At 39.4% G+C, this 20,403-nt stretch overlaps 1 protein-coding gene across 1 annotated transcript; it reads right to left on the minus strand.

The window, feature by feature from the left end:
* Nucleotides 1-559: 559 nt before the first annotated feature.
* IFI30 (IFI30 lysosomal thiol reductase) lies at nt 560-19,199 on the minus strand. Its single transcript, XM_075204692.1, has 7 exons — nt 19,046-19,199; nt 13,214-13,408; nt 12,335-12,409; nt 11,394-11,489; nt 5,125-5,277; nt 2,281-2,349; nt 560-756 (listed from the first exon to the last, which is right to left on the minus strand). Exons 1-7 carry the CDS (start codon nt 19,160-19,162, stop codon nt 685-687), a joined length of 777 nt encoding a protein of 258 aa, XP_075060793.1. The 5' UTR covers nt 19,163-19,199; the 3' UTR covers nt 560-684.
* Between the last annotated feature and the right edge of the window lie 1,204 nt (nt 19,200-20,403).

Consider the following 20,403-nt stretch of genomic DNA (forward strand, 5'->3'; position numbering starts at 1 on the left):
TGATGGAAAGATACAAGTTTAGAGATCACAGATGTCAGTTAACATTGGGATGAGAACAGGAGACCGGGTTAAGTGGACAGATTGTAGTGTGGGAGGAGAAAAATAGAGTACAGGTTCATCTTAATTTGTAGGACCAAATAAAGAGAAGGTACGAGAGGGTGCAGGAAAGGAATTGCCAAGGGATAGGCGAGGATATAATTTCTTATTAGATCTTGTTTTTGAAGTAGGAAGCAAGATATAGAGCAGTGAGGGTGGTTGAAGGGTTGGTGATGAGAAGTAAATGTATCAAAGAGGCATTTTGGATTAGAAGAGTGGAGATAAGATATTGAAAGAATGTATATGGCAGTTTTCAGAGAATTTTGGTAGGAGTGGTAAATAGCAGTACAAGACTTTCACCAACGACATTTATAACTAAAACTAAGTAAATGTTTTGCATCTAGAGAACTGTGTTCCTTGGCTGGATCAGTCCTGGTCACACTTGAGTCCACTATGGTCACTAAGTCACAACCTCATGAAGGTTACCTGATGTCTCATCTTGCATAGAATTACAACAACAAAATTAGGGTTGTGAAAACCTTTATTATTCACGTATACATACATTTAAGAAACAAAAATATTCAACAGAAGATTTAGGGTGATTTCTTCTCCACTTTCATAAAAGTACTTGTTCACAACACTTATGATTTAAGCTAAACATACGGAATTCCTCTTTAATGGGGTCAATCCTTTCCCTGAACAGGCATCTGGTTTCGTACCCTATTTTAAAATAAATGTTTTATCAGTCAGGCAATATATGCAACTAAGCCAATAGCAAAACAAAGCAAATAGATATATATTAGAGGTGCTGAAATAGGAATAGCCCAGATAGATAAGCATGGTTTATTCCAAAATCTTGCAATAATAAACATTCCTCCCACAGAGGTTTGGACATGCTAATAAAGTTACCAGGTTTTCTATTTCTATTGTTGGGTGAGTAGTTGTGAGTCTTCAAGCAGCCCCCCAGGTGCCATCACCCTGACTAGAAATAACTTGTAGATGGGAGGGAATGGGGCAAATAGAAAGATTATAGCGCTGAGGCTAAAAAGTGGGAGATAGAGTGACAATTCCAATTGCATTGTACTGCAACCAAGAACTGTGTAGGAGGAAAAGATGTAATAAAAGTTATTTATTTTCTCAGAGAGATGCCTGGTGCCTCTACATTCGTCATCTGTAACTGTGCTATACTATCATTGCTGTGGCAGATCCCCACTTAACTTCCTTATTACTGCTCTGCCCTACCCACCGTATGCTGGGACTGAGCTAGTCCGGGTGCTCCCTATGAGGAGCTCCAAAGGTAGGTGACTGTTAGAATACATCTACACTAGTGTACAGATTGCTATGGCACAAAATATATCCAAAAGTATTATGACTTATTGTTCATTTTTTGTATACAATATGTGCACTACATAATATATTATTTTGAACTTTAGAGCGAGTCCTTATAACTCTATTTACTGATAGGTCCTGCATTTTCCAGTGCAATACTGCTTCAATATATTAGTTTCAATGTAAAAAATCCCTGAACATCATCAAAGACTATTCTTACTTATAGCTCAGGGTCCACTATTTACCCTTGGCAAATACTAATTAAATCCATACACCTGCATATTCAAAACACTACCCCAAGCAGTAAAACTCAGCCATTACTGTTTTTACTTTGTCCATTGTACATGGAAGTGTTAAGTTTACACAGTTGCCTATTTGTTACTATTACTTTTTCATATTAACATTTTGTTTACCACTAAATTATTTGTTTTATTACAAACCATGATTCCTCCTCTTCCCTTTGTTAATTTGAGTGACAAATTTGAAATCTCTTAGAATTGTAAAAATTAAATGAAATCCAGTTTTAACCTCCCACCAATTTGATATCTACATTACACATGGTCATTCATTGGTCTTTTACTTTTACATAGGGTAGTGTCAGATAGGTCATTGGAAATGGACATTTTTTCGCCCCCAAAAACATGGCATCCAAAATCGGTCAGAAGCTCCAGTTTCAATACATACCAGTCAGAGGAAAACTCTGAAGCAGAATCACAGGGAAACACTGTTCCCCAGTACTTTGTGTCAACTTCTGATTTAAGATGTCACTTTTTGTGGAATACATGGCATTCTAAAGCACAAGTCTGATGCTACTGAAGCGGTATGGAATTTTAATATACATGTCTATGTCAAATCATATTGAAAACCATTCACACTGTCCTAACACACCAAGAACTGATCTGTGTGTATACTTACTGTGTATAAATCACAGATAAGGTTAAACAATGCATCTTGGGCTTTAGATTGAAGAGTATCATCGTGTTTCTAAAAAGAAATACATGAAATGGTAGATTCATTTCCTATGAAATATTTACTGATATTATTTTCAATGCACTATTATATGACTTCACAATGCACCATTGTCAAACTGTTCTATTAAATAAAGCTTGAGTCATAAAAATAAAACAGGTTAAGATATACTGCTATGAATCACTGCAATATCGGTACACAATTATGACAAAGGAGCCTATTTAATAACTAATAGATTTTTGCCCCTTTAATTATTATCTCTTTATTTATTAAAAAATCATCCTGGAACAGCGTATCCGATAGGAGGCTGTCCCGGCGGTGACTTTCCTTACCTTTAAACTGTGGTAGTTTGTCTCTCCCCTCCGGATGCTCTCGCAAAGTGGCTTTGCGCACGCGCAAACTAAAGTCACTCATGCGCAAAGCTGCTTTGCGATAGTATCTGGAGGGGAGAGCAGGAAGGCTGCGGTGAAGGAACCAAAGATCCATCAACTGCAGTGCTCTTCCCATATGTTAAAATGGCTAGCACTGTCTTCAGATGGCGCACCATGTTGTCCTGAAGTGTATCAGGGATAGGCATTCTGATACACTTCAAGGGCAGCATGGTGCAGGCTGCACATTACTCTTAATTTCATTGATAAGTTAAAACAATACATTTTATCAAAGAAGGAGAAACCTATCTGTAATAAAATATCAATAGGCATTTTTTATAAGTCTTACAAGCTATAATAAGCATCTGATAATAAAGCAGGAAGGACCTGGGGGCCACGGACAGTAGCCTGTGGCCCTAGGACTGACTGTTGCACATCATTGTGTTACATAAACTATGACTAGAATCTGATTGGTTGTTTGGGCAACATTTTCACTTTTCCTTTTTAGAAAGTTTGATAAATCTGCCCTGAGGACTTTCCAGATAAGTATTTTTTTTTTTCCGAAGTTTAGGGCACAGGTCTAAATTATGTAAAAATGACCCTGATTTTCTCTATATTGCCCAGGCAAAAGGTCAGGACAGTGGGAAATCAAGAGTGGTTAAGAACTATGCAATAATAGCACAATTACACTCCCAGTAACAAGTACTTAAATAGGTAAGGGACAGCTGCTCAAGTTAACAATAAGCACATGTTACATTTTTTAATACCAACAACTGAATTCTAAACTAATAGTCACATAAATATGTACTTTACTTTTCCTATAATAGCCTAAGTGTGACAGAGAACTGGGAGAGAAAGGATGCCCACAATGAGGTAGGACAGGGTGAGTGTGATACTATAAGCTTTTATTTGTGGCTTAATAGGGTTGATTAACCCATCCACCAACATATAGAAAAAAGGGCATAGTAAGAAAAACCTAGGAGCCATCCATCTGAATTCCTAAGGCACAAAGCACACAATAGCACAGGCCATCCATAGCTCTACAATAAATACCTGTAATGTAGTAACCTCAGAACTCTATTGTGATCTATGTATGGATACACCAGTACCAAAAGCCACAGTGCGAGCTGCAATTTGATTTACATAGGGGTGGGATGGTTTATTTAAGAAAGGGTTGTGCAAAAGTGGACATCCTTTATAAATATTAGCACTGTATTTTGCAGGTTAATTTAGTCACATTTGGAAAGTAATTCATTTTGTTGTTAGCAATAATGTGCTGTATAAATGTGTGCCCAGTGTAGTTTAAAGATTATACAATGCATATTAGTTTGGTGCAATGTATATTTTTCTTGACTTCAAGGTTACCACCTATAATGAAGAAGTGATATGAGAAATGGTAAATATTTAATAAAAAGTATACTTAGTTGAGCAAATTTAAGATAAAGTGTAGAACAGTGCCAATGAATGGGAGATGTGATCTATTGTGTGAGGCCAAAGGAGGCGGTGAGGGAGATGAGCTTAGTGGCAGCAGGGTTAACCGTGTGTTTGGGGACATTAAAATCTCTTAAAATAACTGTGTGGATATCAGTGGAGAGGAATGTAGGGAGCCAGGCTGAGGAATGTCTAAGGGACTGAGAGATCCACTTTGTTGTAAGCCACAGTTATCAACATGCTGCAACCCTGTTAATATTTTATCGGTGAAAACATGGACTTGAGGTGAGGAGCATTAATGAGCAACTGCTGTTAACAAGCTGTTTCACCTCTCCCAGATAACCTCTATTCCTTACTGTCAGCTATAAAGTCCCAGTTCATTGTTTGCACCTGGTGCAGTTATGCTCCTCACCTAATTATTCCTGTTACTGAACTCATGGTTGTGACCCGGCTTGCTGCTTGGATTTATACTTAGTCCTTGATTCTTGTTTTTTTCCTGTCTCATTGATCTGCTGCTGACCTGATTCACCTTTACTGTGCTCTGCCTGCTATGCCCTGCCCATCTGACTAGTCTGTCGCTTCATTTCTGTATGTATTGCACTTCTGTAGCTACTCTGCACTCCTGTCACATCGCCCTGCTCTGTATACACTAGATGCAGTGGTGCCACTACTATAATGCAGTGAGGGATATCTTCTCTGTCCCGGGCCATCAAGGTAACCATGTTGTGTGCTACACAGCTTTACCTCTACTATATTGTGGCTTTAAAGGGACTGATATAGTTAGACTTATCACATGTTACCCCAACATGCTGTGGCCTCTCACAACAACTATATAGAGTATTATTATGTCAAATAATAGTTTCAGTGTAAGATGTATTCAAGATTACACTGAAGAGCCTAAAAAATATCACTGCTGTTAGCACAATCTTTTTCATTGCACAAACAATACATTAGAATCTGCATACAAAGAGATTATTTAGTACATACTCACCCCATTAATGACCACCCATGGCACATACTGATGTTGAGGTTGTAGTGCTTCTGTGCGCAGAGCATTCTGGTGCATAAGCTTGTTACCCAAGTCCCCATTCACACACTCCAAAACTTCTTTGGCCGAGATGTCAGGCACGTAAGCTGCAAGGCACTGCATGAGGGTACACAAGAGGACCAAAGATGGAAACATGCAGCACTATACAATGATTTTAAAAAAATATAATATATATATATATGTATATATATATATATCTCACTACCCTTAAAAAATATATTAATTTTTCAGAAAACAGATGTACTAGGGCTGGGCGCACTCCAGAAGTAAAATATATTGTTGTATCACTACCACAGCATTTATTAATAGATTGACTATTTTGAATGTCACTTGGGATCTATTAAAATAAAACATGGCTAGTGTTGTTCACCCCTAAACTACTTTATTAATAGCTTATGTTTAGTAGAAATAACCTAATTTATACTGTAAACGTGTATCCCCACATAGGAGCACAATGTAGGGGCTATTTACCTTTATTGCTGTACTTTTTATGATTTATTATTATTTATTTATTTATAAGGTGCCACAGATTCCGTAGCAAGAAGCAAGTAACAAATAGATGAGGTAATACACGTCAGTAGCACAGATGAGTTTGAGTAATGCTATGGGGACTCACACAGAGTGCAGAAAAGACGTGACAGGATGTACAAGGGACAGGAGACAGACGTGGGACAATAGGTAGAGAGGACCCTGCCCCCGAGAGCTTACATTCTAAAGGGAGGGGTGGTGAGAGACAGTAGGACCAACTTGGAGGAAAAATTTAGATGGCAGACGAGGAAGAGGATGTGATGGATAGAATTGTTAGGAGGTGGTAGGATAGGCGAGCTTGAAAATGTGAGTTTTGAGTGAGCATTTGAAGGACTGAAGGTCGGGGAGAGTCCAGTCAGACGGGGTAGGGAGTTCCAAAGATTAGGGGCAGAATGGCAGAAGTCTTGGAGGCGAGCATGGGAGAAGGTATTGAGAGGTGAATTGCAGCAGAGGTGGAGCAGAGTGGCCGGGTCGGTATGTACCTCGAGACAAGGTCAGAGATATAAGGGGAAGAAGTGTTGGTAAGGGCTTTGTAAGTGAGAGTAAGGAGCTTGAACTGAATTCTGAAACGGATAGGAAGCCAATGAAGGGTTTTTACGCAGAGGAGAAGCGGAAGAGGTGCGGTGGGACAGAAAGATGAGTCTAGCCACAGCATTCTGTATGGATTGAAGGTCAGAAGTGCGAAAGCGAGGAAGACCAGTGGGATGGAGGGTGCAATAATTGAGACGAGAAATGATGAGTGAATGAACCAGGATTTTGGTTGCTTCCTGAGGAAGGGACAGATTTTTGTAGTGTTACGGAGGGAGAAGTGGCAGGATTTGGTGAGGGACTGGATTTAAGGGGTAAAGCTGAGGGCTGAGTCAAGGGTGACTCCAAGGCAGCAGACTTGGGTGACAGGAGAAAGAGTGATGTTGTCAACCAAGATGGAAATATTGGGAGGGATAGCAACATTGGTAGGAGGAAAGATGATGAGCTCGGATTTGAAGATGTTGGGATTCAGGAAGTGCTGTGACATTCAGGTAGTTACAGCAGAGAGACAGATACCTGGGTTAGGACAGCCGGAGAGAGGCCAGCGGAGGAAAGATAGATTTGTGTGTCATCAAAATAGAGGTGGTATTGCAGGCCAAATGATAGAATGAGTTCACCAAGAGAGGTGGTATAGAGAGAGAAGAGCAGAGGGCCAAGGACAGAGCCTTGTGGGACTCCAATAGAAAGGGGAAGAGGAGGGGAGGAAGAAGCAAACATACTAAAAGAGCGGTCAGAGAGGTAGGAGGCAAACCAGGAGAAAGCTGTTTCGTGAAGACCTATGGAGTGAAGAGTGGTGAGAAGAAGAGAATAATCGACGGTGTCAAAAGCAGCAGAGAGGTCGAGAAGTATGAGAAGGGAGAAGTGACCAAGGACTTAGCTGAGAGTAAGTCATTTGTTACTTTAGTGAGGGCAGATTCAGTTGAGTGAAGGGGACGGAAGCCAAACTGGACAGGGTCAAGAAGAGAGTGGGAAGAGAGAAAGTAGGTCAGACAATTGAAACCAAGTCGTTCGAGAATTTTAGAAGCAAAGGGAAGCAGAGATATGGGGCGATAGTTGGAGAGAGAGGATGGGTCCAGGGAAGGTTTCTTGAGAATATGGGAGATGAGAGCATGCTTGAAGGCCGAGGGGAAGATACCAGTGGACAGAGAGAGGTTAAAGAGGTGAGAAAGGTGACAACAGGCATTGGAAGAGAGGCACCAGAGAAACTTGAAGGGGGCAGGATCGAGAGGATAGGTTGTAGAAGAGGAGGAAAGAAGAGAGAGGATCTCAGGCACAGTAACAGGTGGGTAAGAGCCAAGGGTGGCAGAGTGAGTGATAGAGAGGACAAGTGGGGGGAGACAAGTCTGACGAGAACAGATATCATTGTGTATAGAGTCAATTTTGTCTTTGAAGTAGGTCGCAAATTCAAGAGCAGTGATGGATGAGGGGGAGGAGGTGGGGGAGAATACAGTAGAGAATTAATGGTAGCAAAGAGGCCTTGGGGTTTATTGGACAGGGAGGAGATGAGGGATGTGAAATAGGTTTGTTTGGCAAGAGAGAGGGCAGAATAGTAGGAGGAAAGGATAAATTAATAGTGGGTGAAGTCAGCAATGGAGCAGGATTTCCTCCATTGGCGTTCAGCAGAGCAGAAGCACTTTTGGAGGAGACGAGTAAGAGGGGAGTGCCAGGATTGTGGCTTAGATTGGCAGAGACGAAGGGGGGTGGCAGGGTCTGCAGTATCAAGGGCAAGAGAGAGTATGGTATTGTAAAGAGAGACAGCAGCTTTGGGACATGATAGGGAAGAAATGGGAGCAAGTAAGGGTTCGAGAGAGGACGCAAAGATGATGGGGTCAATGCTGTTGATGGGTCGCAGGGTTCTCGCGACTTTGGGTGGAAGAGGTGGGGCAAGGGGTAAAGAGAGAGGAAAGGAAAGGAGATTGTGGTCAGAGAGGGGGAAGACAGAACTAGAGAAGCTGGAGATGTCACAGAGATAGGAGAACACTACGTCCAGGGTGTTGTGACCATTGCGGTGGGTGGCGGACGTTGTCCATTGGGAGAGGCCATGGGAGGAAGAGTGAGGAATTTAGAGGTAGCAGTAGTAATAGGAGAGTAGGTAGGGATGTTAAAATCCCCAATGATAATAGTGGGAAGGTCAGAAGAGAGGAATGGTAAAGCCAAGCAGCAAAGTTATCAAGAAATTGAGAGGATGGGCCAGGGGGACGATAGATGACCGCAACACGAAGGTGTAGAGGGGAGAAGAGGCGGATGGAGTGAACTTCAAAGGAGGATAAGGAGAGGGAGGGTTTTGGGGGAATAACGCTGAAGGTGTAGTAAGACACCTACACCACCTTCTTGGCAGTTCCCAGGACGGGGAGTGTGGGAGAAGAAGTGCTGCGTGGGAGAGAGCAGCGGGGGAAGCAGTATCAGAGGGGGAGATCCACGTTTCTGTAAGGGCCAGGAGACCAAAGGAATGTTAGAGGAGGAGGTCATGAATGGGAGTGAGTTTGTTGCACACAGATCTTGCATTTCAGAGCGCACAGGACAAAGGTAGGTTAGTAAGAGGAATGATGGGAATAAGGTTGGCAGGATTGGATGTTCTGGGTAGACAGGGTGGTATCATCATCATCATCATCACCATTTATTTATATAGCGCCACTGATTCCGCAGCGCTGTACAGAGAACTCATTTACATCAGCCCCTGCCCCATTGGAGCTTACAGTCTAAATTCCCTAACATACACACACAGAAAGAGAGAAAGAGAGTAGGATCATTTTTGATAGTAGCCAATTAACCTACTAGTATGTATTTGAAGTGTGGGAGGAAACCGGAGTGAATGAGTATGAATACCAAATAAGATAAAAATACTGTTAAGAAGTAGTAAAAGAACTACTATGCTGTCTCACTGTGTTCTTATAACAATAAATTCAGATGAGCTTCAAAGATATCACGTTATTCAAATATTGATATTCCATTCAATATGCATTGGTATGATGGTCTCTCCTTATAGTGAATCAGACCTTTTGAATATATAAGTCTATAAACAGTTAGATACTATGTATCCATTCATACCACTATATATCTCCTCTCAAATGCAATCCCATTATCTCGCTCCTAGGGGTGGAACTAAGTCCTTCACTAGTGGCTTGCTATGTAAATGTGTCAGTATAATCACATGTTCATGTGTCACCACTCCCCTATACTACTGCATTTATGGATGGATTAAACAACTTCTCCCAGATTAATGATTGCTTCAAAATAGCCTATATAAAACTGCAGAGTATAGCGCTTTCATATTGCTCAGTGTATTGATATATGGTGCCACCTAAATAGGTTTTATCTTTCTCATTCAATTAATCTTATTGTTTTTATGCTCTAATGTTTGTTAAGAGCCTCTATCCTGCCGAGCTAGAGTATTGCAAGGACATTGATCAATTCGTATAGTGATTGTCACTCTCAGACAGTCTAAAATAGTGCGCAGCAATACCCCGCCTAGTCTGATAGAGAAAAGTTCTATAGTAATAAGCTCAATTCATTTAGATTAATAACAAGCAAACAACAGAGAGCTCAGCTAACACCACGCGCATTTCGCTAAGAGCTTTATCAAGGCTATATAAAGTATTGACCACGGAGACCTTCCTTTTACACAGGGTTTTCTTATTGCTCCCTAATAGTTTGTGAGTATACCTCAGAATCTTAACTATATGACATGATTTGTAAAGAGCCTTGATAAAGTCACATTAGCGAAACGCGCGTCAACTACACACGCGCCGCCGGGTATTTACAATTAATAATCCAATTGGATATATCTCTTTTTCCATATATTTCCTGCGTAATATGTTACATGTGACTTTAAGAATAGAACTCTCCTTATTAGTGGAGACATTATACGGTTCATCTTATTAAAGAGATAAGGTTCTATATACACCGCTGAAGATAATATACTTATATATACATTTGATGGGATGAGAGGCGCGTTCTAGCAGTGCTATCTGCTAGTTTTAACAGTTAATACTTTAGGTTTTCTTTCTCATTGCAAGTTTTAATATTAATTGAAATTTTAATAATAATTGCAATTTTTATATTAATATATGATACTATTTTAATGCATAACAATAAACTTTAAGTTTTATTAAATTGGATCCGGAGTACCCCATTTACACATTCTCCCTTCTCATTTTTCTTACATCTATATGAAACTGAATGTGTCGGTGCACCACTCCCAGATTGATTGTTAATATAAGGAGATATAATATTCCTTGTCATAAGTTTTATTCACTCTTTCTGGGGGATTTGGATCTACCTGGTGCAGTATCTTTTTTCTCTGATTCAAGCTTTAGTCAGATATGTGAATTTTAGCTGTAATTACTTGCACCACCTACAGGGAAGGTGTACGTGTTGATTGATAGATACTGATGACAGTGGCATATGCATGTTAAAACATGTGTATACTGTTACTTAAAATGTATTTTTACAATTGCAGTCATTAATAACACCCTGATATATGTATTTCATTGGGAAAAAATAAAAAGAAAAAAACCCTTTTTATTAAAAATTATTTTTATTAATCATTATACTATTAACAGGTGTTAATGTCTTTAATATATATTTTTTTTTATCTGTGTTTTCTGATGGGACTTCATATATACATATACATTGTGCATATCCTGCAGTGTGTTGTGTTTTTCTGCTGTATAGGCAGAGCATACATAGACCCCTGCGTCCCTGTTTGCATTTTCCATCCGTTTTAAAAAAAACAATAAAGAACAAATTGCGTTCACTGTGCCTTCTTAATCAGGCCCAGTGTGTCCTTCTATCCCATTATGCTCATTGAAGCATTGTAATAAACACAAATGATGCCTTAAGGAGAATTTAATATGCATGCATAAAGTATTGTGTATTATACACTAGAAAAATGACTAAATTGTACAATTTATACCTAGCTTTAGTAAAGATAAATACATTACAGGTTTACTATCCAACAATTTAAAATTTCCACATACTTTTGTACCAGTTTTGTAGTTACTATACACTTACTGATCATCACAGCTGTATGTCAAACAACTGTAACTCTTGAATGCTCCTGAAGCAAAAATTTACACCTATACGCAATATCATTTATAAAAGTAAATAAACAATAATAATTAACTGTTTAGTACACAACAATGTCTCTGACTTACCGGCTCCAAAGCTTTTGTGACATTAGGGGAAAATTCCATACAGAAAATAGGTGGAAAATAGAGATCTATATCCTTCAGAAGATACATGAGACAGGCCTAGATATATGAAATAAACACGAAAAATTATAATGTAGCCCATTTCAAGCATTACTCTATCAAAAAAGACTCAGCTCACACGTTATGCCAAAGCAGAATGGCCATTTATCGCTTCACTGATGTATAAATAAAATAATGCCATTGACTATCATAGGGTTCAGCTTCCCGGTGATACTGGCTATCAGCAGATCGAGGAGTCTTACCGCTTGTCAAGCCAGTACTGGGATCCACTGCGTATGCTCCGACACGTGCACTGGAAGTAGAAGCCTGGACTTGGACTTCAAGTACCAGATTTTGTAAAAAAAAAAAAAAATCTAAAAATTAAGATTTTTTTTAAAGCAGAAACAAAAACTTTAAAAAAATACCCCAGAAAATGCATAATTTGCATAAAAACAGTATTATTTCCCTGTGGGCATCCCCTGCATCCTGAGATGGCATTGGTAATTGCAGGACAGGGGCAGTACTTTTATAATCACTGTCCTTGATAAATAGGCTTCCCACGGTTTTTGCATGGGGAAACCATCACAGGAGGCCTCCAGAAGTGACTATCTTTACTGGCTGTTGTCTTTGGTAAACAGAGAGAAGCCCTAAAGGGCTAACCTACCATTAATAAATATATCATTTGATTTATATTATCCTCCTCTGCTAGATTGTAAGCGAGAAGTGTTCACTAAAGCATGTAAAATGTGTGTATAATGATTATAGTTACAATAATAAACAGACAGATTTATGGCAAGTATTGAGCACTTAATTTTCTAATTAATTTTGTTTAGGTTTGTATTAGTTGCCTTGATTTGTTTTATGTGAAATGTTTGGATTTATTCAAATTAGTAATTGTTCCAAACCTCTATTGTGTTTCCAAAACATTCATCTGGTCCATGCTGACATTGAAATTCCCACTTTCCAGAGTCATTTTTCTCCTGTAAAACAAAATCACAAGTATAGAATATATGATGTGTTTGTTGAAGACAGAAGCAACAATTTTAATATTGTGTTTGTAAATAAACTTGAAGATTTACCTAAAATTATAACACTTTTATTACAATATTGGATATGTCTACCTTTCTGTATCACAAGGTTGTTTATTCAACATCTTTCTTTGCTTTTACTATTCACCAAGGCCTATGACTGCAATTAATGCCACTCTATTATATTGTCAGGAAAATGTATATTGCAGAGGGATTTGCGTCTCACTTTGGAAAGAAAAAAAATATTTATTCCCTGTGTTTTTCTCATTATCATTTTCCCATAAACACTGCCTAGTGCTTTTCTCTCATTTCTATAGTACTCCTCTTTTCTCTTCTAAAGAAAGATGCTCTGAGTAGCAAAACTATGGAATTCCACCTTTAGATCACAATTGCTCTAAACAATGGACCATTGTAAACAGGGCCTCTGAGAAGAATCTTGGGCCTTGGTGTAGCCGCTTCTTGCAAATTCCAGTCACTTACATTTTCCACACCGCCACTTCTAAATTTACACTACTGGATATACCAGCGTTACAACATTATAATAAACAAAACCAGATTAAACATGTTTGTAAAGTAAACCAAATTGAATTAAAGTTAGATTGTTTTAATGAAAAACAAAACAAAAACATACGTCATTTAAGAGGTTCCTTTTGATCATAAATTCTATTTGATACACACTGGTTGAGAATCACTGCTCTGTAATCCTAAATATATTTCCATAGTCTTAGACTGTAAATTAGTTACATTGAGCCTTACCACTGCATTTCCATAAGGTACCAGTGTAATATTCATGATGTCATTCAGCATTAGCCAAGTTGGGAATAGCTGAAGAGCAAGAAATTTGCGGCAACCTCCACAAAGGCTCTCATAATACAGTTCCACCTGCACGGCTTTTTCATTGCTCAGCTTGTGGTCTTTACGAGTGAAGTATTCCAAGCACTGCTCTTCCACCTGCAAAGACACATATTTTCCAGTTTACCTTACAGTGGCCAGTCATCGGCTATTCTTGACATTAAAATAAAATACGTTCACAATAATAAAAGAGGAGCACTTAGCAATGATTGAAAGATAAATCTTCATTATGTCCAGTATTAAAAACATTAGCATTGTCATATACCATTAATTATTATAAAGGCAATTGCTCAACCTCACTTTTTATATATAACTAAATATCTATTGCTGGGTTTAAAACACCACACAGCAACAGGTCCAGATTTGTAAGAGCTCTCTTTAGTTCCATTACCACCTGGAGCTAACTAGCCCCCTCCCCTCCATTCTCAGAGCTCCATGCAGTTATTTTTCTAGGGGCTTTGTTGTTCATCTCACAGCCCCACCCGAAAATTGGGGTTGTGTGACTCTACAGACAGCGGTGTGAGCAAGAGGACCGAGCAAAAGTCACAATCATGGACTTTGCAGCTTCTGGACGTTCCTCCCACTTACATTCCTCTTCTACCGCCATTTTAAACATACTTGCCAACTTTTCCTCCTTGGCTTCAGGGAGATCCCTGGGGAGGTGGGCCTGCAGGAGCGGGGCTTGATGAATCACATCTTCTTGGCCCCGCCCCCTAAATAATTATCACAATTTTGGCCAATTACAGCAAGGGGCAGGGCTAAGATGATGCTATAGTTGCATAAGGCCTGCCCCCACAATAGATAAGTTGCAGAGAGGTTGCCCTGCTCTGCCGGGAGCATGGAGGACTCCCAGAATTGTGGTAGTCTCCCGGACATTCGGGAGAGTAGGCAACTATGCATTGAAGAAAAGCAGCTAATGAATCTCTAGAGACTGAAGTGTCTTTTACATTTCTGTCTCCATTGCTGAAGTCATGTTGTCTTACCTGTCAGTCTTTGATTAAATCTTGGTCTCCATGAAATTGGCCACCTCCATAGGCATCAATACATGGACATAGGACACAATTTCTGAACTGTGTCATCATGCCACAGATGGCGAAGCCAACCACGTCTTGCACTGGCTCAGCATCAGGGAGAATGCCAGACTCTTCAGGGAGTGAGGGAGATCACCCCAGTTTCAGGGAGACTCCCTGACATTCAGGGAGAGTTGGCAAGTATGATTTTAAAGCGGTGCATGGAGATGTTCATCACTTTAGGTGTTAAAACAGCTTTTTATAAAACTACAGGATGGTTACAAGTTTTGCTTTGCCAACTCCCTAACATAGATTCATTTGTGAATGTTTATTGTATATGTATATAAACAAGATATTGTAGCTTGAAATCCAAGTGAAATTGACGTTCTGTTTTTAGGGGAGCAGAAGGGGGCCGGGGGGTTGCTCTGTGCTTCCAAAGTGTTGTGGTCACACCTATATAAAGTGTGACCGCAAACTCTGTCCCAATTCTTGAATTATAAATGTTGAGAGGCATGCAAATTGTACTAAATGTAAAGAGCAGTATACAATGACACAGGACATCAAGGTTATTTGAACATTTTGTTAAAACTGTATTTAAACATAAAGTTAAAAAAACGTAGATATTAGTGAAATATGAGACACCTATATTTGACAAAACAGACTTCTCAATTACATTTACAAGCTCATACCTCAGCACAAAATGTATTCTCACAATCAGGACAAATACGCTTTTATAATTGCGGTGACAACTGGAAAAAAAATAAGTCATGCAACATGTGAGCTGGGGATTTCCAAAATTAAATGTTTACTTGGGATATATTTGTTGATACAAACAGTCTCAACACATTTTAGTTATTATTTCAATCTACAACTATATACCCTATCTAACTCAGATGCACATAACAATACAGATAGATTGAGTTTAACATACTTCACACATACATCAGGCATTACAATAGTTATGTATATACTTAATATTAAAATGTTTGAATTGTTTCTGTGGTTAGTAATATTATTTTACAATCCTTAAAGCTACTTCCTCTTTCCATCAAAATCATAAAGGATGCAGCTATGTAACACTTCTTTTCATGTCCCAGCAGCATAGGTCCAGAAGTTATAATACTGTACACATTTTCAAATAATTAATAAATGGAATAATGAAACCTTGGCAAAAAGAAGAAGCCCTTAAATAAGAACTCCACTCAGAAATAAAATAGAATTCTGTAACTCCTCCCTCCCTAACAAAGAGAATAGAGATAGCCTTATACATGGGCCTCCAATCACATGCCAGGGAGCTAGCACAATGGTCAATTATCTTGCAGGCGAAGACATGAAAGGTTTGAAGTGTAAGCTCTTCAGCATTTCTCATGTCAAATACGGATTATGGAAGACTGGTGGTGGCAGGGCTGGTGTTAGACAAAATAGGCCTAACTTACAAATTATGGTGACTGCTGGGCAAGCGAAACAGACCTCATTTCAACTGCTAAAACCGCTTCATGAGATGTTCACCTTTAGCAGCCCCCTTACTGATGAACCTGTTGCATTTCACAGTACTTGGTTGCCCCTGGGACATAGGTTTGGGTAGTAGCACTTGCTGATCTAGCACCTGCCCGGTGGAGAGGACAGAACACAAATGGAGGTAATGAGCAACCAGGATATCTGAGCCAGACAGGCAAGGGCTAATGTGGAGTAGTCTGGCAATTGTCTGATGGAGTGGACAGCTCACGGTAACAGGTAGTGAGCAACCAGAATGTATTTGGCAGAATTTAGAGTCAGGCAGGGAACAGGAGTAGAAAAAACAGCGGAATCCTTTAAACAAGCCAGGGGTCAGGGCAGGTAGAGATATAAGAGCAAATCCGTTTAACAAAGCCAAGAGTTAGGAGCGGAGAAGACAACAATTCCTATAAACAAGCCGGGTCAAACACTGATAGCAGATCAGGCCATGATACATGGCACACTAGATAAAGCAGGAACTATCACCAGCTTTGGTATGCTGCCAGGAAGAAGTTTATAAAGGCAGCAGCACCAATCAGAACTGCAGGATTAGCTGCATGAGTCTGGTTGGTGATTGTACACCTGAGCTGACAACTGAATGCAGCTTGTAACTATTTGCCTAGCAACCAGCTTAATCAGAGAACCGTAGGAATGATCCTACATATATCAGAAGCAGTAATTGCATTGATGATATATCAAACAAACAGGAGAGCTCCTATTTCTTAACAGTAGTGTTGCTCCATTTTGGGCTTCACTGCATATGGGCTGGCCCTGTGCATGCTCAGAAGAGCAAAGCTCGGATCTCAGGAGAATGGACTGGCATCACTCCCAATTTTTGTTATGGGGACTGGCGATGCTGTATTCCACACCTATATTCAGTGCACCAGATATGGTATAGCTCTGGTTCAATAAAACGGCTAGGCTCCAGAGACACTTACATTATGAAGATGCCTTAACAAATATCTGCAACATTTAGCAGCCAACACAAGTCTCCCACACTCTTGCAATAACTGCATTAAGACCTCAGAGACTGACAACACAAGTAGGGTAGGGATGGGATTGATCTGATGCTTCTACATCCTATCCTATCTCCTGTAACCATACTACTAAGACAGCTATTGCAGCAAGAAGAGTAGGTGGGTCATTTCACCCTGTGCTTCTTCCTGCAATTAAGTTACTGAAGGACACTGCCAGCATCTGGAAGGAGAGTGCGATAATTTAGTGACCAGCAGTTTGTGTCACCCATTGCATTGTGACATCTGAGATAAGGTTCTTACATTGCCTCATGGAAGGAGTAGCTCAAGGGTGAATTTATTTCATGTGTCACTTTTCCACATTTTAATATACTCACTAAATTGTTTTTTCATGCATAGAAAAGTGTTTTCTTGTATATACACCTCTATGGTGCAAAAAGCATCCCATGTAAAGTAATGGTCTATACATGCTCACAGGCACTTTGTGGATATATAAAAATTAACAGTTGAATATGGAATATAATTTTTACTGCATTGTCAGTCATTTTACTGGTGCTCCAAACCAGCCTGCTGATATTCATCCTGTAAGATGGAGTTATGAGCAGTAAAATGCATAAAACACATGCTTTGATGTGTTTTTGGTGTGCTCTTTAAACATATGTGTGAATGTATCTTAAGCGAAGATCACTGTGCTAAAGTAGGTTGTTACTGCTGTCAATGAAGTGGTCAGGAGCTGATGCCCATGACACCACGTGAGCTGTTGCAAAATCTGTTACTTGTGGGCACTGCAACATTTGAGAAAACTGCAACTATGTTTCTCAATTTTTAAGTGTAGCAGGTCCCATAAAGGACTTGCAGTTAGATAATGTGCAACAGCGTGATGCCATCTCATGAAATATAATAACACTGTTTGAAGCATCTGGTGGTCTACCTGTAAGTAAAACACTGAATTTTATTTTGGATCATCTAATTCCATCCCAACTTAGAGGTATATTTATTAAAAGCTCATTGCAGCAATTGAACATCTTTTGTCAGTCAAATTATCAAGACAATGTCATTGTGGAAGCTGAGCGTGATACTAGCAGACAGCGGTAAGCTTAATTACCAATATGGACATGCACAGTGGAACTGGAAGCCCGGAATTGAGTTTCCTGTTCCAAACTCTATAAATTTTTTTTACTAAAGTTAAAAAAATAAATAAAAAAATGGCACAAAATAGAAAAAAAGGCATCAACAATCAGAGGACAGTGACGGAACATACACCGTCACTGTCCTTGGTAAATAGACTTCCCCATGCTTTGCAATAACCAGTAATAGTAATTACTGGCCAGGGGCTTTGATAAAAAGGGAGAAGCCTTAAATCCTGTGACAGCTTCCGTTTTTGCAGGATTTAGGGTTTTTCTCTTGATAAATAGACCGCTTATTTATTTAGTTTTGGGTGGAATAATTCTCTACACAGACAACTAAGTAGAAATGTCTAAACAAATAAAAAGCAATATTTATAATCTAATACAAAATATGTACTATACTATTTTGATAATTTTACTTTTTTAAAAACAAAAATACAGTATGCCACTTTTGATGTGATGTCAATCAGACTGCTTACAGATCGCACAGCGTTAAATGGGAATTTTATATTTCTGCAATATGTTCAGGTAATAACTAATAATTTATAAAATGATGGTAAAGTTTACCACCCTTCAGGAAATTTACTGAAAACCATTAAAATATTAAAAAGTACATTGACATTTTTTTTCCCTGCAGAATGACTAAAGGTCAGTAAAAGTTTCCCGTCCTTCTTACGCTGCCCTACTGGATATAAACCTGCCAAAATAATTCTCAAAAATACTTTCATTCAGTTAAGGAGAAATGTTGATATAAGCTAAAAGTGAGTTCTGTTCAGCTGCACTTAAAGGAACATAAAACTGACTACTAGTACACTCTGGTACAGGGGTAAGCCGTTTTTGAACTGTTGAACAAATCCCAACATGCTTTACAACCAGGTGCAGTTGTGGATCAATAGAACCAAGACAGTCACAAGTTGTCTTGCCCTGAAAGAACGCCACTTGTTACAATAGGGTAGAACATTGAAATTTACAACAAGTAGAAGCAAAATTAAAATGACATCAGAGCATAACACAACCAGGTATATTGGCATAAAACTCTAAATATATACAGGATTATGTGAAAATGAAAGTGGCTAAAGCAGCTTATATCATGTAAATGTTGGATTAGTGTCCATTTATTATTCCCCCTACCTGGCAGGCTTTAGCAATTTCCCAGGAACTGCACCAGTCACTTGGAGGGTGGTCACATAGCTGCTTAGCTGAAGCACTCACAAAGAATAAAGTAAAGAGAAACACAGCTGACTTCATTGTGTCTGGTTAAGAAACTGTAAATGAAGCAAGTTATAAACATAAAGCCACTCCTTAAAATCTCAGTCTCTTCCTGATACGCCTACAGTAACCTTGCCTACACAAAATAATCAGTATCCAGGAGGAAGTATCTGAGATGAATGAACAATCAAATATAGTTATTTTAAAACAACTACCAGATGCAGACTTTCACTTCCACATACTGCAATTTCCCCAGAAATTATTTTAGTCATACACTGTAAAATTGAGGTTTTATCATGTGTATAGAGTGATATTAGAGGGGGGTACTAGTTAGAGGTGGATTAAGATGATCTAGGCCTGTGTGTACACCATGGGCCCCCGTAATATGTGAATCTTTACCATACATTATACGGAATGAGACTCTCAGCAGGTGGATGTTTTGATATTTAATAGAAATAACTATCTGCACTTCCCTTTACATAGCACAAACAAGGAATACTGGGAAGCTGGGTCAAGATTTAAAAAACATGAGACCCAGCTCCATTCTCTCTCTTTGACCCATCCACTTACCTTGAATCTTCAGACAATTGCAGCACGCTTCCCTCTGCTTTCTGCAATCTTCATTACCAGGTACCTCTTCCCTGCGTTATCTCATACTTGCCAACTCTCCCGGGAATGTCCGGGAGACTACCGAAATTCGGGTCGGCCTCACGGACTCCCAGAGAGCTGGCAAATCGGCCGCATCCCGCAATTACGGGGCGAAAATGGCGCGATTTGTGATGAATCGCGTCATTTTGGCCCCGCGACAAAACGACATTTGTCGTGGGGGCGGGCCAACATGACGCAATTTACTGCGCCCCACCCCCTTCCACCCTCTAGACACGTCCTTCTCCCAGATACAAATTGCCAAAAGTAGGCAAGTATGCGTTATATATGCGTTTTATCTGTATCTGTACCATACAATATAATTCTATATTGATTGCATTATATATATATACATATATCACAAATCTAGCAGAAGTGGATTCACTTTCGCCAACCTGGAATAGAGCTGGCAGTAACAGGGGCACAGAGTCCAGACTCCGCTGCAGACACAGGATTTCTAGAGGGGAGGCATGAGGCATCCAGGTGTTAGATTTCAGAACAAAAAACTTGACACAATAAGTCTATGTATTATGCACTTGTTAAAACAGTGGGTATTTTCTTTCCTTTATTGGTCGAAAGGGAAATGACAAGTAATCACTTATATATCCCGTGGATCACACTACTGCCCCCTTTGC

The sequence above is a fragment of the Mixophyes fleayi genome, chromosome 1 (genome assembly GCF_038048845.1).
Source record: "Mixophyes fleayi isolate aMixFle1 chromosome 1, aMixFle1.hap1, whole genome shotgun sequence".
NCBI lineage: Eukaryota > Metazoa > Chordata > Amphibia > Anura > Limnodynastidae > Mixophyes > Mixophyes fleayi.